The sequence below is a fragment of the Nilaparvata lugens genome, chromosome 1 (genome assembly GCF_014356525.2).
Source record: "Nilaparvata lugens isolate BPH chromosome 1, ASM1435652v1, whole genome shotgun sequence".
Lineage (NCBI taxonomy): Eukaryota > Metazoa > Arthropoda > Insecta > Hemiptera > Delphacidae > Nilaparvata > Nilaparvata lugens.
The window spans coordinates 73,238,517-73,265,566 of record NC_052504.1 but is presented as its reverse complement, the minus strand read 5'-3'; the positions used below and the strand labels follow the sequence as shown (position 1 = coordinate 73,265,566).

The window sequence follows — 27,050 nt, the reverse complement described above, 5'->3', positions numbered from 1 at the left end:
ATATTTTAAATTGCTGAAAATGAGAGTAAGCAACAATTAGTTGTTTGAAAAACTTCGAGTAGTGTAAATTTGGTAAAATTATACATTCAACAAAAATTGGGAATTTCCCATAAAAATCTTGTACTCAAAAATTTGTGAATTTAGTACTTGGTGAATTCTATTGCGTTTGACATCTTCTTATTATGCTTAAACATTTTATGTATATGAGAATGCTTTTCGGAGCAGAATAAAACGGTCAAGTTTCATGGCGGAGAATGTATAGAACTACTTTTGCAGATAGCGTGCTTGAAAATATACTCTTTTTATCATGGAAATTCTTTGAAAAATAAACAATTCAATTGTTAAAAAACTTAGATATCATGCTGAGTAATTTATAATACAATATCAATCCATTTTATCACAGAAAAATTTACCAATAAAGTTTAACACAATCGGGATGAAAAATAGTTGGCACGTTGGCAGCAGTGTTATTTCTCATGAGTGGTCTGTCGTCTGTATATTTGTTGTCTACTTGTCTTCCTTGTCTTTGAGTTTGTATTGATAACCTGTTATTGTGGTGAATGTAGTGTAAATTTGTAAAACTAAAATTCTGTAATCTGATAGGCTTTTGTGTACTGCAGTTATAAAAAAGTCAATATAAATTATAATTATTTGCTCCAACCAGTTTAATTTGGAAGAGAAATTAGTTAGAAGAACCAAAGCCATACAACAGTAAATTAAGTACGGCATTCATAAACTGAAGAATGGTTAATTTTACACAATAATAACTTAGTACCTATCTTTGTTACATTATTAGTTTATTCACTTTCCTCAGAATGTCCATTGTTACACGATGCATGCCGGGAAAAAGTAATGCAATTCTAAAGAAGATCCCTTCAAGTAACTTTCATGGAGTGAATAACAACACGCGTGGGTCAACAAACTATTTGAGATGCAGTAAATTCTATTCGTCTGTAAGTAAGCTCTAGTAACATAAGCTTTAAACTTTAGTAAGCTTAATATTATGTTTGTCATTAGATGTTTTATAGTATTTGCCTCAGATTAAGTATATTGTGATGTAGGCCTACAGTGCAACCAACAGTTGTCAAACCAACTTGTGTTTTTAAGGTTTTTTATCATTGCTCTATGATTTATAATATCATAATTTATCATTTCATGAATCATGATTTTTAATATCTGTAATATAAACATAAGATTTATAATTTATAATATCTATAGATTTATAAAATCTATGCTTTATAATAAATGCTCAAGTTCCAGAAAACCTTGTTATTAACACAGGAAATAGAAATGTAGAGAGACAGAATCTGTCTGAAAAGCGACCAACAAAAAATGCACCACTGGTGGGATCCAACAAGGGGACAGGTTTGATGGCGGCAGCACAAAAATGGCTTCTAAATATTGGAAGACTGAGTAATGCGACTAGCTCAAATGATATAGAAAAGTGTCTGAAGAGCAAATACCCTGACAGAGATTTTGATCGAAAAGTTACCATCTAAGGGGGGAAATTCCAGCTTAAAAGTAGCAATTGGCTTTGCTATTAAACATGAATTGGAGGACCCTGCATTTTGGCCAGAAAATGTGACAGTGAGGCGGTATATTTTTAGAAAATATGCCTCACAAAGAGTGGGAACCTAGTCATGAGTCTCAGACCCGGTTGATATGTGATAAAAATTACTGTGATAGGAATTAATGTTCAATGTGTTGAATATTTTTATTGATGATAAAATGCCAGATATTCTTAATGTTTCAGAGTACTGGCTTACAACAGACGAAAGTAATTTATACTTACAGCTTAATGACATGAAGCTTATTGTAGAACACAGTTCAGTAAAGGAGGAACGACAATTTATGTGAAAGAGCATTCAATTGACTTAATTCAAAAAATTGATTTGGACAGATGGTGTAAGGAAAGGGTGATTGAGCTCTGTGGCGTGAGGTGTATTAGTATGTCTTTGACTGTTATATCTGTATACAGTCCACCTGATGGCAAGATTGAATCATTTTTCGATGCTTTGGAGCTCTGCTTGACATTTATAACCCGCACAAATGACAGGGTGGAAACGCACTTATGTGGAGACTTTAATATCCACCTTGAAGTCATCTCTTCGAGTGAGCAGTCCTTTACTAATCTTCTACTGGGTTTTGGGCTTTACATTGGTAGCAGGTTGCCTACCAGAGCTGTGGCCTGTCTCGACACAGTGATAATCAACATGGATGTGTGGGACTACCTGGTTGAGGTTGTGGATCCACTGGTGGCTGACCATTATGCTGTGGTGTGCCATTTGAAATTAAACTCTGACAAGACAGACCATACCAAGTCAGATTGGTGCAAGAATTATGTTTTCAAGCACAGAAAGATAAATGCTGATTACATTGGTCATCTAAGAGAGGCTCTATCTGAAATAGATTGGGATATTTCAGGCTCACATTTAGCATTGTTGAGACCAGAGAAGGAATACTTTTGATAGCATATTTCCTGTGAAAAGCTACACAAGGAAAATCAACATGAAGAATAAGTGCAGGTCAGTTGCATCATGCAAGGATTGGTACACTGATGAATTGTCCCAGATCGAAGCATATGTGGTTTTGTTGAAGGATCGGATGGAGTCAGCATTGAATGATGAAGAATATCAAGGACTTTACTCAAAATATAGAGAGCTGAACAGGCTGTACAGGAAGAAAGTCGACTTGGCTCGTAAGATGTTCAATGTCAGATTTATTGAGACAGCCAAAAATTCGCAGAAGGCAGCATGGTCCTCGATAAATGAAATGAGGAAAGCAACAACTATGCCCACGCAAATGCTAGCCCAGATGATTTTAATAAATTCTTCATTGCCAAGGTGGATGAGATAGTGGATAGCATGCCACATCCAGTGGCAGGTGATGATGAATATAGGGAGCTGACAAGAGTCCAAAATCAACCTCCTGGCCTGGTTTCATGGAAAAGAACAGGTCCTGAAGATTTGGTGAAAATAGTGAAGGGCTACAAGGTTTCTCACAGTCAAGATATATTTAACATTTCTAGCTACATTTTAAAAGCCATTGTGGATATTGTGGCAGCTCCTTTGTCAGATCTCATAAATGCCTGTCTCATCGCGGGAGTTTTTCCAGACGAGCTGAAGCAGTCAAGGACTGTCCCAATATACAAAAAAGGAGATCCTAATCTTTAAGAAAATTTCAGACCAGTTTCCATTGTCCCTATATTTGGTAAAGTCATCGGAGTCGGTGATGAAGGAGCAACTGGTTAACCACTTTGAGGGGAATGAGTTGTTCGTGGAGAGTCAGCATGGTTTTCGCGGGGGCAAATCTACCACTACAGCTGTCTTGTCTCTTGTTAGGGGTGCTTTTGAGGCAGGAGATTCCATGGGTTTGGTGCTATGTGATTCAAGTAAAGCCTTTGATTGCGTATCACACACTTTGCTGCTGCTACAGAAACTGGAGTGCTATGGAGTTGAGGGTGTAGTGCTCAGCACTTCACAATCATACCTTCAGAACAGAAAGCAGATTGTGGAGGTGGAAAAGGCTTAGTCGGCTAAGCTTGATGCGCTTCATGGAGTCTCGCTAGGATCAGTGCTTGGCCCTCTGTTATTTCTGAATCTTTTCAATGATTTGGACTTAGGAGCTCAGTCTCTCTTGTATGCCGATGACACAACCTTGTTGGCAAGGGAAAGAAGCATAGAACAGGTTTAGGTGGAGTGTGAGATACTCCTTGCTGTAGCTAAAGGCTGGTTCAGACTTCAGAGAAAATGGGCTTCAATTGAACGAGGACAAAACACAAAGCCTAATATGTACATTGAAAAATACTAGTCCTGTAAGTACATGCTCAGTTAAATTACTTGGATTCTGGATAAATCCCAAGCTGACATGGAACGAGCATATATCACAGTTGTGTCACAAGCTTTCCAGAGTCACTTCACTTATGAGAAAATTGAAGACATCTCTCCCATCAGACTATTTGGTTACCGCCTAACATTCCCTATTCCATAGTCATGTAATCTATGGAATTCTACTGTGGGGTCATGCGGCAGGGACTAGAAGAATATTGCTGCTGCAAAAGAAGACAGTTAGGATTTTGTCATCTGTGGGAAGAATTGAGCACTGCAGACCACTGTTCTCGGCTCTTAACATATTGACCGTCTACATTCAGTATGAATTTGACTCCCCTGTGCATGTGAAGGATAACATTGGAAGGTACAAACAAAGATGTGCGACTCACCATCACCACACCCACACCATATCAGCAAGGAACCTTAAAATAAATGGTGATTCAATAAACCTTGACATCCCAAGATGTAGACTTTCAAGGACTCAGGGATCATTTCCAATGTTGGCGCTGAAGCTCTTTAATCTTCTGCCTGAGGAGATAAGAAGGCTGGGGTCTTCTGACTTCAAAAGAAGGATGAGATGTAGGCTGGCATCCAAGCCACTGTACTCTGTGGAAGAGTTCATACATGACGAAGGGACTGATGCCGTCCACTGATTAAAAATAAGGCCTAAGCAACATTGACACAGCCTATCCAGCGACAACTGGTCAACTGCAACGAAGCGGTAATAAAATTATAATAATAATAAGGTATAACGGAACCGTTGCAAAAAGAACGTAAGGTAACAGTAATAGATGCACCACACCTATGCAGTGTGGGCCACCATTTGGGTGACCAATTTACACTTATGTACGCTGGCCATACGTCTCCTTTTTGGCCGGGACAGTCTTGTTTTAAACTACTTCTTTGGTCGTCCCGTCGTTTACAAATATAATAAAAAAATTAAGGAGCCTCCAGCATATACATACTTTAACCTGCTGCCGTCATACCTTAACAGTATAGCAAATAACACTTTGACAAAAGAAAACTGCCAGCTTGTAATTAGCAGTTGGTCTCAGATTACCAGAGCACATCCAGTGCTCAGACAAATACATTCTGAATTAAAATTATAAAAATATTCTTTGAAAAATATATTTAGCAAGAATCTTACAATCAAGAATAAACATATAAAATCATATTGATTTTTCAGACTGGGAGTAGTGATTCAAAATCATGGATTAAAAGGGAGAAACCTGGTATTGTGAAACCATTCTCCACCATTAACCATGGTTGGAAAAGGTGAGTTTTGAAGAGCATGTAATTTAAAATATTATGTGTAAACTTAGATAATATGTATATATCGTTTTATAGAAAAATTTATTCATTTTCATCCATGGTTTAGCATTGGAGCTCACACCGATCAGAAAATAATTTATGCGAAAAGCTCTTGCATTCATTTTTCTCAATCATACCGCAATCTAGTCATTTGAAGAAAAATATGTCCACTAGGACATATATAATGTATATGGACTACTATAGGAGAAATTCTATTTTTCTTTTGCATGCATTCACTATATTTTACAATCAACCTATTCTTCGATAACAATGTATTTTCAATGCACTAGGACAACATAATGTAAATGAAAGTAATCAATGTTCGACTACTTCACAAAGTTTTCTGTGTAGCTTATATAAATGCATTTATCATCGCATGGATGTAAAATCATATATCATCATTATGCGAACGCATTCAGCTTTGGAAGTCATTGCTTATCTGCTCAAGGAAGCATCATGTACGAGCACTCATTTTCTTGTAATTTTGTAATTTCTTCAATTATATAAATTGTATTACGTACCGTACCTATGCTATGACTAATCTATCAGTATAGGAGTACTCTCGGTTAAAACAAATAAGTCGATAAACATAGTAATTGAAAATGAATGTCTCAATTTTAAACAATTATGTCTATTTTAAAAAAAGAAATGCTGCACTGGCGTATACTATATTTCACCATTGCAATATAATTTCATGTTGAATGGGTCATTCTCAGGCTCAATTATCATAAGTATTAATAGAATAGTTATCCTTGATAATATCTTTTTCATGTACTAATCAATTCTGCATATTTTCAAGGAATTATACATTTATCCACGATCCAAGTTACATTCACTCGTGAGTAAATTATCAGTCCATATTTTATAAAAATTAGATTTTTGTAGAGTAGTTTTTATTCTCTAATCGTCCGATTGTCGTCCTTTTTATTTGTTGTACCGTTATATTTTCAACCAAGTCTAGTTTTTACTGTTGTGAACACCTTAGATTAGAATCTATACATCCAGTATGTTTGCTTAGTGTATGAGAAATTCAATTTTTCGTTTGCATGCATTCACTATATTTTACAATCAACATATTCTTCGATAACAATGTAATTTCAACCCTTTCTTTGTTCTCGTGTTTTCTCGAATAGCAAATTCTGAATAGAACTCAATTCGATAGAATGTATTACTTGCATGGCTAGTCTTTCCCCCGTTCAAAGACCAAACCCTTAGCACCATTATCCATTTTCCAAATAGCACATTATTTGGAAATTGACTGTAAAATTGCCATAGTTAATAGAACTATTGAAGAAGTACAGGATTAGTCAAACAAACTTGATGATTCCATAAAGTTCTTTTTTTTCAATTTATTTATTGAAGAATGAACATTTTTATATTGCTCAATAATTAGGTCAATAACAAGTGCATGATTAACCGAGAATATGGTATTTTCGTATTCTGCTGAACTACTAAAAACATTTACATAAAAATTAAAAATACGAGTAGCCCTTAAAAAGAAAGTAAATACTAGAAACTTCTAAAGATAAGCCTGCCCAATGACCTAAATTGCAGTTGGGGTTATCTTATAGCCTTGCCTAAAATTTCGCAATGAGTCTCGCAGTTTGTCAACAGCTATTGCTTCAATAATTGTCAGTGTATCTGTTTCCTCGTAATAGGAAATAAATTTCTTTGTCGAAATGAAATAAACTCTTTATTTCGCGGAGTTAGGACTTCTCAAGTCCTCTCTACCAATCAACCTCAATTGAGTTAGCTAACAGGTCAAGCCTATTTTTTAAGCTGACTACTGACAAGGGTTCAGAGGGACTCTGGTCCCTGAGGATCTTGAACTCCTAGGGAGCTCTTCCAGAGCTACTTTGGAGTTCGTTGCTGGCTTCGTCTCAGGAAGTACTGGATCCCCCAGCCGCGGGTGCTGGTTCTCATGGTGAAGCGAAAAACCGCCAACCAGGAAAAACCATAGCTCACGTGATGACTGTCACTTCGTCCCTGGAAGAAGCCTGGCTCATGAAAGTATGGCTGGGTAAAGTCTCCAGACTATGGGAGGTTCATGGTTCGACCAACTCACCTGAATTCTCTGTCTCTGGGAGTAGCTGGGCACAGTGGAGGCTGTCTGGTGGAGTTTCGGGGTCTGTCAGTGAGGGACCAGACTATGGGAATCAGGGTACCTCCGTCTCTGGATTTAGCAGGAATGTAAAATTCTAATTGGCCAGACTGTGGAACTTGGGTAGCGCCTCCGTCTCTGGAAGAAGCATCATAGCATGTCGAAAAGACCCTCTCACTGGTGCTTCTTTCCGAAACTCTCGCGTCCCCTGTGGGATGGACGTGCAAGCACCCACCTTGGAGATGTATACAATTGGGAACCAAGAGTATTTTTCCTGGCCTTTAGACAAGTTAGAAGATACGTCCGGGCTCCAACCAGGCCCACGTACCACCGGAAATGCACAGTGCCCCGACCGAGGTGCACGGTCAGAAGGGGTGGTTCCACTGCAATGCAGGCTAAACTCCTCTGTGATATTCCTACCGACTTGGCTGTGCTGATGGGTAGTAGCTGGCGTGTCACACCTCATGGGATATGCGAAAAGCAGGTGCCCACTTGGAGGTGTGACGTCGCGGCCGGAATCCTGACGGGGGTTCCAATAAGCCAACACGAAACAGAATGTCCTCCGGTTGGCTAATTCTCACCAACAGCTGATTCTCAGCCAAGCGTTGGACATTTTAGGTCCTCGTGTTTGCTGGTTGAAACGTCAGTGGCCACTTTATGTCACCTTGTTACCTCCGCCTACTACTTGAAATTTCATTCTGATGTTCATGGTAACAAAGGATTCTCAATTAGATCCACAATTGAAGTCCTGTCGAAAAGCAGCGAACAACGCAAAACTCCTAGTCCATGATTCAAAAAAGTCTCATCTGCAATGGAAATAATTTTTCAGGCTCATTTCCCGATTATTAATATATATATTTTTTTTTATCTGAAATTATTATTCATCTACTTGCAATGGCTTTGTAAAAAACCTGCTGGAAGTAATCAATTCATTTAAGAAGTATCATCCTTTTTCATTGGCTAACCATGTTAATTTAATTTTAATTCTAATTATAAAATTTGATCATATCATATTTAAAAGAAGTATTTAGCTTTTCAAGCTGTTTTCAAAAATCCTCTTTTTTCCCCAAATAGGAATTTATTTGCATGATACAGTGTTATTGTGCTCATTGTGATGTCGTATTCAATTTATGTTTCTCTTTTTGTTTTTGCAAACAGTCGTATGTGAATATGCTTTGGTATGCTATGCTATTCATATGTGGATGTTATTTTTTATGCTTCTTGAACGTCAATCAAAAACCTCACCATGGAGAAACTATATCGAGCTTCAAATTACTTGGATCTATTCGATGCATTTATTTGAGAGCTATTTAAAATCTATTCACCCTGCATAAATGGCTCCTACCAGTCCTCCAACATTGTATCTGAAATCGTTTAATACTTCTTCTTCAAGAGTATTTTCGTTGAAAAAGATGCCTCCTTTCTTGTATAAATTCCGTTTACTTTCAACCTTGGAGTTCTAAATCAGAACCTTGATTGGCCTAAGAGGATGTCCTGATCATATTCAATATATATTGAATATTTAGATCCACTGTATTTTCAATCATTCAGTATCACTTGAAAACTGCATGAATTTGAATATCAATATTTAAAACCATCAATTTAATGGTTTGCGTTATTCTCAGTACTTTAAGAGCTCTTTGCATCCACTTTTTCATGTTTGTTTTTACATTTACATCCTTGTTTGCAGATTTTGATGATGTTGCTGTGTGTTTTCATTATAGCTGCTATTTTTCATGTAAGTGTAAATTATGATTTGTGCTTTTTCAGTACATATTTTTTGTTTTAAGCTGTCAACATTTTCATTCATAGGCTCCTAGAAACAAAGTACTACAACCAAAAAATGATCTTTTCCATTCGAATTCCATCGCATTGTTAATAACAAACACTGTTGGAACTATTTTTATATTTCTTATTCTCATAATGGTTGTATAATTCATCCACTTTGATAATGCAATTTTTTCTTGTATGTGTTGCTCTGTTTTTTTTACTATTCTTGCACTGATTGGACGTATAACTCTAATTTTAGATGAATATAATTTATTTAATTGCAAAAATTTAAATTATCTCATTCATTTATTCATTACATTTTTCGACGTTAAATAATCCGTTGTTGATTGCACTTATTATTCATGTGTTTGAATTTATGTATGACTCATGAAATTAATTATGGTAGTATTGAATAGGTACCGTATTAAAAAAAAATGTAACTGTTCATAATTCTAACAGCTCTAGATATTTTTCCGGAACAATAACTCAACTTTCTGTGGTATATTGGTTTGAAACATCCGCCACACAAGGATATAATTGAGTGTTTCGATGTAGGAAATTTTCCAAACATATCTATAGCGAAACTTGATTATTGAAATCTCAAAGTTGATGTTTCCAAATATATTCTTCCTAAGTTACTTGAACATATTTTCCTGTTGGATTTATGTACAATCAATTTTTTCTGAGGAATCTGAAGGCAATAATTACCATTCAACTCACAAACAATCAAATATCATCCACTTCTCAAACATGCAAAATTGATGATCGCACTCATAGTCTATTTTCCAAATTGATCAAATATAGTGAGTTCACAAATAGTACTATAAATCGTAGTTAGAACATCAAATGTAGGCAATTAGAGGTATTACTTATATTTCTAATGGGGAAGCAATCGTCCTGTTATGAATGTAGAATCAAAAACGGCAATACTCAATTTTTTAATAGTATGAGTTATAAATCATATCAAAGATAGACTAGATCAATTTGATACTGTTGAGAATAAAAAGAGTGTACTCAACTTCAACCCATCACAAATTTGAATTGCATATTGCATCTGTAGATGAATAGAAATGACTAGTATCATCTATCCTAGAACTAGAATTTCAGTGTTTTTATGTTTTCGAATCATATCAGTGGATACTTTAAAAGTGTATAAAAATCTACGCAGCCTCGTATAGCCGCTTCATTCATAATTACCTTTTTTACTACAACTATCATCTTTCATTAATCCATCACCTTGTACGTTGATCAATAACGTTGTACGTTTATCAACTGTAGTAGAGATTGATTGACACTTTGTATCACTGAAAGTTGTAAATTTTTCAATATGAGTAGGTTACCTCTTGTTTGCATTCAAACATGTACAAGTGATGCACGTTTCATTACTATTTCTTCAATTAATCCAACAGTGCTAATGATCCCGATCATTCCAAGAAAACAGAAGATGTTCTGTTTGAAATGTTCAAAGATGAGGAGAAAGACATCATTCATGTGGGGAAGTTTCTAGCGGTAAGTTTCATATCCTTTGGAACTATCCTTTGTAGCTTTGGAACTAATTTTATCAACAGTATTAATATTTACATTGTTTCCAATCTACTATACGGTACTTCATTAAAAATTCAATTCTATTCAGAATTTAATAGGCCTATTTTAGTGACCCCCTGGGTTGGAGAACTTGCTCATAAACAGTTGTATTGTAATCGTTAAAACCCGAAACTTTTAATTATAGAGTTGGTGAAAATTATGGAAACAGCTGAATATTTTTTTTTCAATAATAATTTTACAGAAGGGTTTATTGGGGATTCTCATATGAATCAAAATTCATTTTTTACTTTCCTTGCCCTATTATCATAGGTAAGGAAAGTATTGCTTTCCGAAAAAAATTAAGGTACCCCAATTTCTAAATTTCTTTACGTTTCAAGGTCCCCTGAGTTTATGGATATTGGTCTGTATGTGTGTGTGTGTGTGTGTGTGTATGAGTGTATGTGCGTCTGTGTACACGATATATCATCTCCCAATCAACGGAATGACTTGAAATTTAGAACTTAAGGTCCTTACAGTATAAGTATCCGACACGAACAATTTCGATCAAATGCAATTTGGTGGCTAAAATTGAGAAAATGTTGTCAAAAACAGGGTTTTTCGCGATTTTCTCGAAAACGGCTCCAACGATTTTGATTAAATTTATACCTAAAATAGTCATTGATAAGCTATATCAACTGCCACAAGTCCCATATCTGTAAAAATTTCAGGAGCTCCGCCTCATCTATGCAAAGTTTGATTTTAGATTCCCAATTATCAGGCGTCAGATACTATTTGAACAAAAATTTTCGAGTGGAAAAGATTCAGCATGAAAATCTCTACAATTAATGCTCTGTAACATTTTCACCCAAAATTGAAAATAAGCTTGAAATTCGACAAAATGTTATTATTTCAATTACAAACTGTTGGCAACTGTTGATTATATTGAATCATTCACTATGAAGAGATAGCAGACCTCGTGTGTCTCCAGCGTTATTGTCCTGTCACCAGCTGGCGTATTTCTTTAATAATAGTAGACTTGAGATGTGCGGGAACACTAGCGTCAGGTAGTGAATTCAGGTAGTGAGCGTCAGGTAATTTTCATAACGGCAAGGAAAGTTGTGTGAGTGCGTCACACCAGATTATTAATGATAATGATCATGTGATACATGATTTCGATACAGAGTTCCAAGAGAAAATTAATGACGAAAACTGCACATTGATATCTCAACCCGTTTCAGTTTGTTGATGTAAAAGTTGTAAATTATGTTGCAAATTAACCAGCTGAAATCATGTGCCAGCGCATGAGAGAATGTCTGCATGATAGCTCTCAAATAGACTCAGCTGATGTTATGAATGAATGAAAGGAAAAACTGTAGTAATAGCATGCAATGAATTCTTCAGCTGACTAAATGATAAATCACAACAATTAATGTTTTTCTTATGCACTTTCAATGTTATTTTTATCCTGAAAAAGGACGAAGGAATGAGTCAATTTTGTTTTCCAACTAACTTGACCTGTAAAAAGGTTCGAAGCCAATGTGTTCAAAATTTGAAGCTGATTGATCAATTCTTTTCCTACAGATACCTTGAAAAGTGACCATTTCTGCACTGATTGCAGGCCGCAAAGAATCACTTTGCGAGTGCGCAAAGTAATACTTTGCATACTCCAGATTTGTAGCATGACAACGCAATGAAAATTATTCATATAATTTTGTCAAAATAAATATTTAAAACTCATAAATAAATTAAAAATTTGATAATTTAAAAATATAGAATTCGAAATTTTTTTAATTTAAAGATTTTAAAATTTAGAAGAAAACAATTTTTTATTGAATTATCAATTTTAAAATTAAATTTGTTATTAATTACAAAATCATTCAGACAAACATTGGATGGATTTCAGGACACTCTACCCATAATTACTCACTTTTCATATTCAATGGTAACTGTAGGAGAAATTTTATGTGAAATACGTGTGCAAAGTTCCTTTGCTGCACTCAAGAAACCATTCGCACTCGCCTACGGCTTGTGCGTAAACGTTTCTTTCGGTGCAGCAAAGTGTCACTTTGTGCACTAGTTGCACAAATAACTATTTTAAAGTTATTGTAGAATATAGAAACAGACTTTGGCCTTCAGTAAGTCAAAAGTAAAACTCGCTAACGCTCGTTCAATGAGGATTCATAAATCAATAATGGTTGTTTCTCACTCGATAAAAGGCTTCCAGTTATTTCTCATGCGATTGATGTATATTAGGTCATTGATAATCATCAGCTATTAATAAATGATTAATATAATATTGTTATCCATCTTTGCTTTGTTACTATGGCGAGTTTCAGAAAAATAACTGATTTGATAGATTGCATTGCTCTGAATTCATTTCCATTTAAAAATTATATAAATTGGAATACAATTGAATCCTTACATTACTGTACTCTCTACAGGCTCTCAGAAACACAGGCCTGAGAAAAAATGACCCAAGGCTGGCTGACTTCATGGAAAACTTGAAGAATGTTCACAGAAAATCTGGAATGGAAGGTGGTTCCCCCGAAACACAGAAACTGGATTTGGATACATTCAGACAGTAAGTTATGTAGCCTAAGATAATAAATATTATTCAATGTTATGTTTTTTACTTTAAATTCATAAATTGGAATAATAAGCCAGCTACAACAGTAATAGTTCACGGATATTTTTGAATGATAGACGAACAGTCTTCTGAAACAGCTTACCTAAAATTGTACACAAACTGCAGTCTTTGCATGCTCATCAGGCGAAAATGTCAGATGAATCGATACGTGTGTGACTGGTCATACAGAGTGGGTGAAAAGTCCGAGAACGGCTTAATATCTCATACACAAATGTTATTTTTCTACAACTGCGCGTAAAAAAAGAATTTACATACTCAATTCTCCTCATAAAACAGCTTATTTCTGAGGAGAATCTACTTTTTCGCTCGCTAGCCATTCGCGCATGCGCAGTAGATTTACTTTACGCTTGCTTATCATTCGCGCATGTGCAGAAGAGTTTATTTACGCTCCCTAATCAGCTGATTGTAAGCAGCTCGCCAAAAAGTCAGATCTTAACCTAAAAAGTCGGTAATTGTAACTCCGCCGATATAAGTAATTTAACAGGTTTAGGCAGTTGTAGAAAAAATGTTGTATGTAATTCGCGCGTAATGCTTCTTTATCACTCTTGCAAAATTATCACGCTCCGCTTCGCGTCGCGTGATAACTGTTTTGCGCGAGCGATAAAGTCGCGCATTACACTCTTAATACATAAATAGCTATTGACGGTGGGTGTAATTGAGGATCCTACTCAAATTGAAAGTACTACTTTACTATGACTTCAAAAATCTGGTCCGCCATCTTGGATCCGCCATATTGAATGCAACTTTGTTTTTTTAAATAGGAAGGTGGTCATGCGATACATGATTTCAATACGAAATTTCAAGAAAAAATGAATGGTGAAAACCGCATATCGATATCTCAAACCGTTCAGAATATATTCACATTATTAATCAATGTCATGCATATCAGAAATGAAATAGATAAGTAGTATTGATTAATAATGTGAATATCTTCTGAACGGTTTGAGATATCGATTTGCGGTTTTCACCATTCTTTTTTTCTTGAAATTTCGTATCGAAATCATGTATCGCATGACCACCTTCCTATTTAAAAAAATAAAGTTGCATTCGATATGGCGGATTCAAGATGTCGTACCAAATTTTTGAAGCCATAGTAAAGTAGTATTTTCAATTTGAGTAGGATCCCCAATCACACCCACCATCAAATTACCTTTGTTTATGAGATATGAAGCCGCTTTCGGACTTTTCAACCACTCTGTATAACTTGGAGCAGTAGGTTGAAGATCACAATCATGTCTACGTTTTTCAACACATTTGAAGAAAGTGTAACAAAAATATGATCAGATATTATGCTACCACATGATTTCTTTACTATTGTAGCTCAATAACAAGCATTGTTAAGAAAGTCGCAAAAAGTTCAATGTTCGGTAGCGTTGCATTTTGGATGTATAAGTTACTTATTCGTGTAAAAATTCATTCTATCTTATAAATATTATTCAAATAATATATTAATTCAATTATATATCCAGGCAAGATATTTTTCTCTGGCCACCCCCGTGTTTTGGATGTACACGTTAATTTGTCGGCCGCGGCTGCCTAATAGCAATCGTTAGGTCATGTCAGCGACCTGAAAACTCTAAGACTAGACCTGAGTAAGCCAGGTCACTCTTTATTATCATTATTATAATTCAATAAATACTGATTTATCAATCTTTCCATCTCCCATAATTACTTTGAAATAGAAATGAAAAATAAGACACTTGCTAATCCTTTTGCTTTTCCAACAATCAACAGAAGTTTATTTTTCACATCATCTTTCGATGAACTATTCTAGTCTTGCTGATATCTTGTATATATTTTCTTCATAATAATGAATAACATTCTATGATAAAATAATCCAGTCACTATAATACATTGGTGCTTGCAATATTGTAGCTCTGATTTTTTAATATATTTGGATACATGAGAAAATCCAGAACCAATTTTTTCATGCAATTTTCCTTGTGCTAGATTCAGGGTGGCCCAAAAATCTCGTATTTTTGGTTCATTTTCTAGTTTTCAGCTATTTCCGCCAAATCCAGTAATCGGACGGAGAAATTTGCTCTTGCCTTTTTTAGATTATAGAATTTTGAATTAAATGAGATCATTCGGAACTGTCTATCTCATAAGCTGCGTACACATATTCGCGCTTCCAACCCACACCGAGCACGCTCGTCCCTCGTACCGCCCTCATACCGCCCTCGTACCATCATCGAACCACAGTCGCTCCGCCCACGCACCCATCATGAACGTTACGGAAGATGTTAGATCTTCTCGCGTTCCCCGGTCGAACCACTGTTGCTCCCCGGTCAATCATCAATCGCTCTGCTGGAGTGACGTTCGGTTGCGGAGCAGAGCGAAAGTCTGTACGCACCTTAATGAGTACTGAGCTATGATTTTACAAAAAATGAGTGAAATTTTAGGAAAAAATCTACTTGGGCGAATTTTAGTTTTTGATCAAAAACATCTTCCGATTGTTACCATTTAGATGTATAGTTCAAAATCCCAGAAATAATACGAGTTTTTTGGGCTACTCTGTATCTTGCACAAGGGAATTTTGCATGAATAATTAGTTCTGGACTTCTCTCATGTATCCAAATAATATATTAAAAAATAAGAACTACAATATATATTGTACCCCTTTTTTTATGTCTATAATTGACTGGACTAAAAGAAAATTCTCCAATTTTTTATTAAACTTGCCACTTTCTAAATCTTGAGTTTCTTTATGAACTCACTATTTAACTTACCTATCTCATTCCAATTCATATCTTCAATTTGTTTCACTGTTATCAATCTTAATTCTTTTTTTTCCTTTTCATTTATAATTTATCTCGTTTTGTTTCAGAGTGATTGGTGCTAACCCTAGTCCTTATTTCGAAAGCATTCCGTCATAACTTCATCATACCAGATTTCCAAAATTTCTGTAAATACATTGAAGAATTCTATTGGAAGTGCAAGAGTAATACAGAGGGAAAGGTATGTTTGGTTAAATTTATTGTATGTTTTCATTGAAAACTAGTTTTATACTTTCTCTATAATTCAGCTCATTTTATGTATATTAAGACATTTTGAAAACTTCCCAAATTACTACCCGAAATCAGTGATTTCATTCTGTATTTTCCCAGTTTTCTCCAGAATCTGACGAAAGTGGTTGAAGATGTCCATGAAGTTGAATTTTTCGAGAGGAATCTGATAAAACCTATTGTATTTAGTAAAAAAGTACAGTTTTAGTCTGTTTGGTGGAGGGTTTATCAAATTGTAATTGAAATTAAAATTAATTGAATTGAAATTTTCCTATAAATATTTGCTATACTTAACAAGTTATTTTGATAACATCTCTGGTAAGACTCAGGTACTGAGAATTTGTTACACAAATTTGATTTAGTTTGGATGGAAATGTTTCAAGATACGCCCAACTCGCGTACAAACCTACTTAGCGACGTTGTCATTCTCCCTAGGGCACACCTTTCCATGGTGGCTATGATTGTATCCATACATATTTTAATTAATAGGTTTTTAAATGAAAGTATGTGTGAAATTATGAACGTTGTCTTTGCATTACAGGTGGCTAGTTACATTCCACAACTGGCTCGAATGAATCCTGACTACTGGGGAGTGAGTGTGTGCACTATCGACGGTCAGCGGTTCTCCATTGGAGACGTGACGGTTCCATTCACCCTGCAGTCGTGTAGGTGAGAGCAAGTCGAAATTGATCCCGATTAATTCAGTAGGCGATTTATGTGAAATTATTTATCAACTCCGTTCCAAGCATACGTCAAGCTGTATTTTCACACTAGTGAAACAATTCTAGATCCCAATCATACAGAAAACTACTGAGAGCAACGCAACTGAGAAACGTAACGTCTTGTTTTTGTAATGTAGGTCTATGTGACATTCTTTGGTTTTATCTATTATGTGTCCATCTTTTTTGCAGCAAACCACTGACATACGGTATAGCATTGGAACAGTTGGGCCAGGATGTGGTTCATGGTTATGTAGGTCAGGAACCCAGTGGACGAAATTTCAATGAACTTGTACTTGATTATAATAGTGAGTATCACAAGTCTTAATCTACAATACAATGTCTATGCTGTATTTTGTAGTATATGTTGTGAATGTTTTAGTATGTAGTATATTTTATAGTATTTAGTAAATTTTGAGAATCTGAATCTGTAAGTTACGTTAACATTTAGAAAATTTTCAAAATTGATAAATATTTGATATTTAGTATATTTGGTAGTTTATAGGGGTTAAAGAAATGAGACGGGCCGCCGAAAACAATGGATGAACAGGTAGAAGTTCTAGTGACCCTTCAGTGGTCGCCTATTGTTATTGAATTTCGAAATTCTTCGTGTTCTATTGTTAAGGTTTCCTTTCCGAGGAATAAATTGGTGGACCAGTGTGGTTACTTTCAGCTGTAAACCAGGCACTTTCAGCTGTAAACCAGTGGTAGCATACAGTGATTGGATAAACACACACATTACTATCAATGACAAGTACAAATTTAGTCAAACGTACGTGGTGTGTGAGTAAAGCCCACTTCGATTTTTGGGCGTCCTTATAAATTCTACGAGATTGAATGGGACTTGACATACACATAATACACGTATACATGTGTTTGTCAAGTTGTGTTCAATCTAATAGAATTTGAAAGGACGCCAAAAATCGCATAAATAAAATACGTTCAAAAAGTATCGTATTGTATGTAATTCAAGTTAGTTTGTATACAGCTTGTGAGCAAGTTGAGTTTCATCAAATGAACCATTGGGAATAATACAATAATTACAAGTAGCCTACTTGATAACTGATTCACATTCAATAATTGAGGCGGTCTACGTAAAAAGGGCGTATAAGCTCATACGCCCTTTTTACGCAGAATGCTCTATTCGATCCGTCATTTTATTGTGAATCCAATGAGATCAGATTTTCTAAAATATCTTGAAAATTGACGATGGTACACCTGTTTTAAGATGGCTATGACAGCTGATATTCGAGTTGAGGTTCCGGTTATCTTTTTAATAATATTAAACTAATAATAAAATAATATTAAAATAATATTATGTCATCTCATTTTTCTAATATTATAGTGTGTACTACTTTGTTTAATATGTAGGCCTATTTGGTCATGGAAAACATCAAAATAATATGTCATCTCATTTTTCTAATATTATAGTGTGTACTATTATGTTCAATATGTAGGCCTATTTGGTCATGGAAAACATCAAAATAATATGTCATCTCATTTTTCTAATATTATAGTGTGTACTATTATGTTCAATAATGAATATTTTCATTAAAATGTTCAATTAATATGTAACACAAGGATATCATTCATTCCTGAATCTTCATTTCTTTCCTCTTTCGTATTTTCAGCGTTTAGCTGGAGGAGAGTATCTTGGATTCAACAACTCAGTATTCCTGTCAGAAAGAGAATCAGCCGATCGTAATTATGCTCTGGGATTCTATATGAGAGAGAATAAGTGCTATCCTGAAAAAACCAACTTGAAGGAGTGCATGGACTTTTATTTCCAGGTATGATATAATATTCATCATGATATCATCATTGTGATTCATATTAGTATTTTATCAAAAGTTTGCCAAGGTACGAATTCTCCAATGAAGGTATAGAAGGAAATTTTTATCGTTCCATCATTGTGAAGTTTGATCAAAAATATTGTTATGTTAAATCTAATATTAGCCTATATTTGTTTAATCAATACCTAAGATTAATTAGAAATTGCTGAACTTCAATCATGTGCGAGCTATTAACTTGTTTCAACCTCAAGACCACATTACAATCTTTCTCATTTGCATGACAGCTTTGTTCAATGGAACGAATTATTCAATGTGATCATATAAGAATTTTATCAAAGTTTGTCAAGGTAGAGTCCAGGCAACGAATGCTCAAATGAAGGTATAGTAGGAAATGTTTGAAATGTTTCTCTTTCCATTAACTTAATTGTGACGTTTGATTAATAATATTGTGTTTTCAAATGTAATTTCATTTTTTCAATCAATACCCATGATTAATATTATAAATTACTGATCTATAAAAATTTGTGAGCTATTAACGTTGTGTGAACGTGAATTGCAAATGATGGTTGCAGTGTTGTGCAATGGAAGCGAACTGCGAGAGCATGTCGGTGATGGCGGCGACGCTGGCCAATGGCGGCATCTGCCCCATCACCGAGGAGAAGGTGCTCCGACCTGACTCCATCCGGGATGTCCTCTCACTCATGCACAGCTGCGGCATGTACGACTACTCCGGACAGTTCGCCTTCAAGGTACACCGATATTATTCATAAAGTAAGATCCACGTTATCAAGTCAGCAACTGATTAACATTTAGGTGAAATTCCTTGGAGGCGTCTCGAGATGTGCAGCCATAAGCAAGCGTTTTAAGACGCGTAGTTAGGTATCTCAAGAGGCATGGTGAGAGCCGTCACGGTTTAAGCACGTAACCTATAAATTAATTAGATTCCAGATAATGAATCGTAAAAGCAATATAGTAAACAACACTCCTAATCCATCTGTCGCCATAACGTTCATATAACATGAACTCAATGAGTCATCGAATCCAATGAATTTTATATGTTATGTGCTACAGCCGTGTATCGAGACGCGCGGCTATAAGTAGGCACCTATCGAGACACCTCTAAGAAACTGCACCTTTAGCTAACTATCCTTGTCTGTCATTGGAAAAAGCAGATGGCTTTATCCTTCTCCACCTCCGCACTGTTGCTAAATCATTTGTTGACTATGAAGAAACCATTTTGAACTGCCAAAATATTTCATATCAATTATGAAATCATAAGAAAATATATTTTTCTTGCGAATAAAATAAAATTTGAGATAATGTTGATCATTTATATTACATCAGATATTATATCGGAATAACTCGGATCACACGTACCTAATATAAAATGCGATGCTAACAGGGAATCGGCAACTCTGTAGGCCTATCATTTCCTGACTATATGACATGAATTTCACTATAGTTGTTATAACTTACATCTTTGGAACTGCATGAAAAATTACTCTATAATAAAATGAAATTAGACGAGCACAAATTGGTGAAGAATAGAAAATTTGCGTCTATCATGTTAATTGTTCTTCAAGGGAATTAAAACATTCTTATCTTTAGACTTGCAGCGTTCAATTTGAGTTTGAGTTTAATTTTCATTGAACTCATTTCCGCTATTGAAATGATTTTTCTGTTTATCATCTGATTATGCTCGAACATGAGAGATCTTCCTTCATCACTGACCACTAAATATCCTTTTTTGTGTCAGCTCTGCAAACTAGCTGGCCCGGCGAACTTCGTATCGCCAAATAGTTTAATGCATCTCATTACAAACTTTAGCTGGATGCACACCTGGGAGGCGGAATTATATTGATAATTTACCAACTGCAAAATAAATAGTCTACTAAAAATCGAATTATTCTTAACACCGAAGACAGCACAATTATTCGAAACAGAGTAATATCTTTAAAGCATGTAAGTCTTTAACCTGAGGCCGCACTGCTGGATGGTTACACACAGAACAGTCATCTTGTTTTTAGTCGGGGCGTTTAGAATGAAATACATGGGCGGTTATGAAGCAGCACACACTCTTGTCTACTATCTACCGACGGCTGTTGGATGACGCAATGATTATAATAGCTGATTTTTATTTCTGTGTGTGGCTAGCTCACAAATCTTCTCCCATAAGGATTACATTTCAACTTTGAAGGACCGTAGGAAAGAGTCCTGGAGTCGGATTATAAATTTTATAGGCCATAAACCTGGTCCTGACCATAATGAACACAACTAAAACAATCATCAAATTTGGTGCACACATAAAAAAGTTATTGAATGTCAAAATTTGAGGCTCGATTTTTATTTATATAGATCACTTGTATAGTTGAGGTTCAACCAATACTAAGTTATAATTTGCCGGCTCTGTTAGAAGAGACGGCGTTGCACCATTCACTCTGCTGACGCTACCTGGTCGTGGGTTTAAATCCCGCCTGTAGGCATACACATTTAATCAAAAAATCACCCACGCACTCTCCATCACCCTCGCACAAGCTAATAAAAGCTTAAGGAGGTAACATCCACAATAGAAAAAAAAAATAAACACACATAATTCCATGATATGATTCGGCAATACTCCATGATTATTGTTTTTGAATGAATATAAATTCTCTGCCTTTTCTGTGTTTCATGGAAAAATAATTACAGGTTTGGTTCCAGTTCATCTAGATTTATCCTTTTCTACAATAAAATTATTCGTTTTCAATGTTTTATTGAAATTGGTGTGTGTTTTCCAGGTGGGCTTGCCGGCAAAATCAGGCGTATGCGGAGGTATGCTGGTTGTGATACCCAATACAATGGGGATATGCTCTTGGTCTCCGCCGCTCGACCACATGGGCAACAGTTGCCGTGGTGTTCAGTTTTGTGAGGTAGGTAATTTTTAATTGAGAATTATTTCCTAGAAAATGTTTATTTCTTCATGTAGGTAAACTTTTAATCAAGTAGATTCGATAATATTTAAGTATGGAATATGTTAGTCTAGTTACACACACATCGATTTTTGGAAATACGATTCTTTGCCGTCCTTATAAATTCTATCTGATTAAATATAAGTTGGCAAACAAAAGATGATGTGTTTGTCAAGTTCAATTCAATCTGGTAGAATTTATATGGATGGAAAAAATAGTACTTCCAAAAATCGATGTGTGTGTAACTGGCCTTACTGTAATAAAAATATTTAATCATTTTCGTTGACCATACCTTTTTATTAGGTTTTATGTTGATGGAACTCAAACATTAAGTAGAACCATATTAATTGAGTGTAACTGAATTAAAAGTCCAACTTGATTGATTATTCTGACTCAATTTCAATCAATTGAGTATACATTTCAAATTTGAACTAAGTCTATAATTTATCACATCACTCATTGTAGCATTACTCTTATTTACCAAGTAGCCTTCATAATATAAATGCCAAAATATCTTCAAGATCATCCTACAATACAGCATTTTAGGTGTCCATTATGCAAATCAAATTCCAAGCAGAGAAAACGTATGCATTGTTTTATTCTATGCCTAGAGTTCAACTCATGCTGAGAAATCTTCACTAATTTCTACCGAATACAGAGTATATATCATCAACTTGTAAGACAAAAACGCAATAATAGTTCATTTTTTGTCAAATTCAATACAATACAATAATTCAAATACAATATATCCCCCTGAAAATTACTCCTCAAATATGGAACAAGTCCGTGTTTAAAGGAGGAGTCAATACAACAATAGGTACAATATAAGAAAGAAAAAGTTGACTTTCTACTGCTGTAGTTTACAAGCATAAGATATTCAAACATATTCACATACAACAATACTAACACATAAAACAATTGAAAGAAATATAATCTCAAATACCTAGTCAATAATATTAGAAATAGAATCAATAAACAAAAACTGATTGCTTCCTTTTTGTCATAGTTCTGGAAACATTACCGATGTACTCAATGCACTCATTTACACATTTACATATTCACCTTATGATCTCTCAGCTCATACCTTTGATAATTACATTTGTTCTTCTGTTATCTGAAAAACATTTTAACTACCCCAAAACTGTTATTGGATTATCAGGAACTTGTTCGTGTCTTCAACTTCCATCGGTATGACAATTTGAAGCATGCCACAAATAAATTGGACCCCAGAAGACACAAGTACGAGACGAAGGGACTGAGCATTGTCAACTTGCTCTTCTCAGCGGCCAGTGGAGATTTGTCTGCAATGAGAAGGTACGTTTCCATACATCTCCGGTAAAAATTTAGATACGCATCATTTACTGTGATTTACAAATCTATAGTATATTAACTTTATAGTTAGAACAAAGAGTATCACACATAGTTATCCCTCAATTTTCAAGCTTTTTTATTTTTTTTATTTCCTAAATACTGCCAGATACAATAAATTACAGCAAGCTGTAGAGCTCATATCTGGATATTTTGATCTATCCCAAGTCTGTATTATTTATGAATAAAATAGTATATGAATAATGAAGAAATATACATTGTTTCTTAACACCAGGTTCATCATATTACTATATTCAGATTGTCTTGTTTCTTTAGGACTACTTTTGATATAAATAAAAATGTAAAATCTGAGTACCCTTTTTTAAAATTATTCTGTCACGACATGTTTCGGCTATATAATGACTTTATAATGGCATTGTATAGCCCGAAACATGTCGTGACAGAATGATTTTAAAAGGGTACCAAGATATATTTTTATTCATACTATATTTCATTCAGGTTTATTTGTATGTTCAATACTTCAAGCCTTTTCTTTGGAAATATCGATGATCCAATTTTAAATTGATAAACACTTGTTCATCATCAAATTAGTCAATATTTTTGGAGATAAAATGTTCATTGTTATGAAATATTGTTAATCGGAAAAAAATCTGTTTGGTGTAGTCACATGATATTTGATAGAATGCCTTTGTAAGCGCAAATTGCAGACCAATAGGAAATAGCTATTTATATATTAAGAACTTAATGCGCGACTTTATCGCTCGCGCAAAACGTGATAATTTTGCAAGAGCGATAAAGAAGCATTACATTGTAGAATGTTAAAATATTGATTAAAACTTGTGAATATTGTCAGAGAGAAATCAGGTGATTTCACCCTAGGATCACCACTTGATGCTTGCTGTTTGTGAATTTCCTCATTTTGAAGGTGTTCATTCCAGATATTAGCAGTTTTGAACACTTTATAATGGAACTTACCTTTTCGAGCTTATACTCATTCGAAAGCTTATGAAATGGAGAAGTTTTTGAAATATTGAAACCACTATAATCACCCGGAGAAAAACTGAGAAAAGACTGTTTGAAATTTCACTTTCAATTTGAAGAATAGAATTTTTTCAAGTTTAAGCCCTAATAAAAAACTACAAAATATATTACATCAAATAAAATTACAATAATCTTGTTTGAAATGTTTTTCTCTTTTCAACAATACCCTTGAAATTGAAATTCGACCAGTAGTTTTCGAGTTATTGAGTATTTAATGACCAGAAGTAGGCATATTCTGAAAATATCGAAAAATCTATGTATCTCAAAACCAAGGTCGATAGGAAAAACGTTTACTGAACATTTTTTTGTCAGAAATGTCGAGTAGAATGTATGGTCAAAGGCTGTTACAACCTTGGTGGACACCCTGTATAAAAGCAATAATGTAAAGAATGTCTCACGAAGGTAACAGTCGGAGACCATGGATTCTTCTACAAAATTTGCAACACAACATGTCCAGTAAAATTTTCTTATATCGACCTTAGTTTTCGAGATTTGTAGATTTTTGTATATTTTTGAAAAACTTCAATAACTACAAAACTATCATTCAAAATCCAATTCCAAGGATATGGTTTGAAAGAGGAAAAAGATCCAATATGATTCATATAATTTGTTTCTTTGTTTGACGTTTTGAACTTTTCATGAGCACTCAAACTGTTTGGAATTTGGCTTTCAACACGACGAATGTACTCTTTCAACTTTGAGCGCTCATAAAAACGTCAAAAAAGGAACAAATAACATACAGCTTAATGGGAAATTCTTCCTCTCTCAACCATATCCTTAGAATTAGATGTTGACTGATAGTTTTATAGTTATTGACGTTTTTTCAAATATCAAAAAATCTATATATCTCGAAAACTAAGGTCGATGTAAGAAAATTTTACTGGACATCTTTGTTGCGAATCTCATGAGGAATTTATGGTCTCCGGCTATTGCACCTTGAGATACTCTGTATTGTGTAGCATAATCTTATATGTTTGATCATCAGAGGGATTGATTGATCAATATTGCTTTTTGTTGCAATTTAGACACAGACTGTCGGGAATGGACATGACCCTGGCCGATTATGACGGCAGGACGGCTCTGCATCTGGCTGCAGCTGAAGGCCACCTCGACATCGTCACATTCCTGCTGGAGCAGTGTGCTGTGCCCCACCATCCCAAGGACAGGTCAGATCACATTTGCTAAATGGTATACTATTACTATTTCTATAGCGGCTTACAGACTGCAAAAGTATACTGGCAATTCACTATTCAATAGTTTTCCAAGTACTTTGGCCAACAACTTTGGATCTTTCCCCACTCACGTTCCAAATCGAACCTGAATAGGTACGAATACCTTGCGTGGTCGGCCAAGTCAGTTGAACAGTTCACCAGACTTCCGACAGCATTAGCCTTAGCCCCGCCCACAACATTCCTATCCACGTTCCGACGTCGAGTTGAAGGACCTCAAGTTAGACAAAATATCGGATAGTGAATGGCCCGCTTAAAGACTGAAGGCTATTGCTTTCCATCAATTTCGATTTAAACAGCTGTTTGGCAACTTGATGAAAAGGCAATGGCAACCAATAAACTAGTTTTCTCTACTTTGCCCGTCTATGATCGCATTTGGTTTGTGTTTAGATGGGGCAACTCGCCGCTGGACGAGGCGATGCGCTTCCGACACGTGCAAGTGGTGACCTACCTGAAGGAGTGGGCTAAGCAGCAGCCCCCACCCGGACTCGACGAGTCATCCTCGTGCGAACCCCCGAGGCCCGTTGAGGAGACCTCGCCACTTCCCTCCTAAACACTCTCTCTGTGCTTCCACTCGACCTGACAATAAAACCAGGCCTGGTTTCTCAACAAACCGCAATATTATTCATTAAATAGTTTGCAATATTATTAAACTTACAGACACCAAACATGCTATAGTTTAGATCTGTTTCCTGTTTAGGACTGTTTGAAGCTGTTCCCTGTTTAGGACTGTTTGGAGCCCTTTAGTCTAGAACTGCTCTAAACTGTTTCATTCAGAAATTTAACTGATTGAATGTCGGTTATGTCGGAATGTCTATTGGACACATTAATATTCATATTTATTTTTATTCAATCAGACACATTATAATACTGGGAAAAGAAAATAGACGCAAGCCCGAAATTTCTCCTCCTTAGTTAATTAAAATTGAGCAATGTAGGGTTTTGGCTCATCACATTCACTTTAACAATTTTCACTTTTCACAAGACTAAATAACTTATATAGGCCTAAGTTTTATTATTTGAATTTTGAATTTTGTTATATCTAGTAATATAGAATACAAAAACATTTTTTGTATTTGTGTATTCAATTGTTAGTAGTTTACTCACAAAAAACAAACAAATTTCATCATTTAAGAACTACCTAACGAAAAAGAACTATCCTATTCATACAACTAGCAAAATTCAATAAGTCCAAAATAATATTAAGTTACTTAATAATATAAGTATACGGTACGGTATGGGCATTGATCAACATACAATGAATTACTATAATGGATGAGTAGAATTGGTTACCATCAAAATCGATTTACACTGGTAAAATATCAGTAGCATACTGGTACAATAATTATCAGTAAAAGCTCAAAAATATAGATCTTTCAAGAATAATGTAATGGCTTCCAATCAAAGATAAACTCATTCCATTACCCAAGTTCCATTGAATACTCGAATCTATTGAATTGAATGCTGAATGTCTAGTGATGTTGTTCCTTTTATATTCTTTCAGGCATGATGAGTTCAAAATTACTTTTTTAAAGTGAAGAGTGGAATTAAGTGAGTAGCAAATATCCTATCAGCCTAACGCCTATAACTGGGTTGGCTTCATGCTCCCCATAAATTGGGGATACGATTTATTTATTCATTTTATTTCAAAAAAATCACAGATCGGAAGAGAAAATTAAGAATACCTTGTACTATCCCCCTCCCAAATTTAAATAGCATTAAAATGTTCGAAATAGGCTTTTGTACTATTCCTCTCCATATTAAGATAGCATGAAAAAAGTCCGAAATAGGGGTTTAAAAAGT

General features: G+C 35.1%; 1 protein-coding gene across 1 annotated transcript; it reads left to right on the top strand.

The window, feature by feature from the left end:
• The first annotated feature begins 513 nt into the window (after positions 1-513).
• Positions 514-27,050, top strand: LOC111054091 (glutaminase liver isoform, mitochondrial). The gene is made up of 16 exons (XM_039439211.1): positions 514-953; positions 5,017-5,105; positions 5,941-5,979; positions 10,422-10,521; positions 12,978-13,117; positions 14,283-14,299; positions 16,032-16,141; positions 16,730-16,857; positions 17,100-17,215; positions 17,269-17,288; positions 18,539-18,697; positions 19,273-19,449; positions 21,478-21,609; positions 22,808-22,962; positions 25,044-25,184; positions 25,638-27,050. Exons 1-16 carry the CDS (start codon positions 816-818, stop codon positions 25,798-25,800), a joined length of 1,824 nt encoding a protein of 607 aa, XP_039295145.1. The 5' UTR covers positions 514-815; the 3' UTR covers positions 25,801-27,050.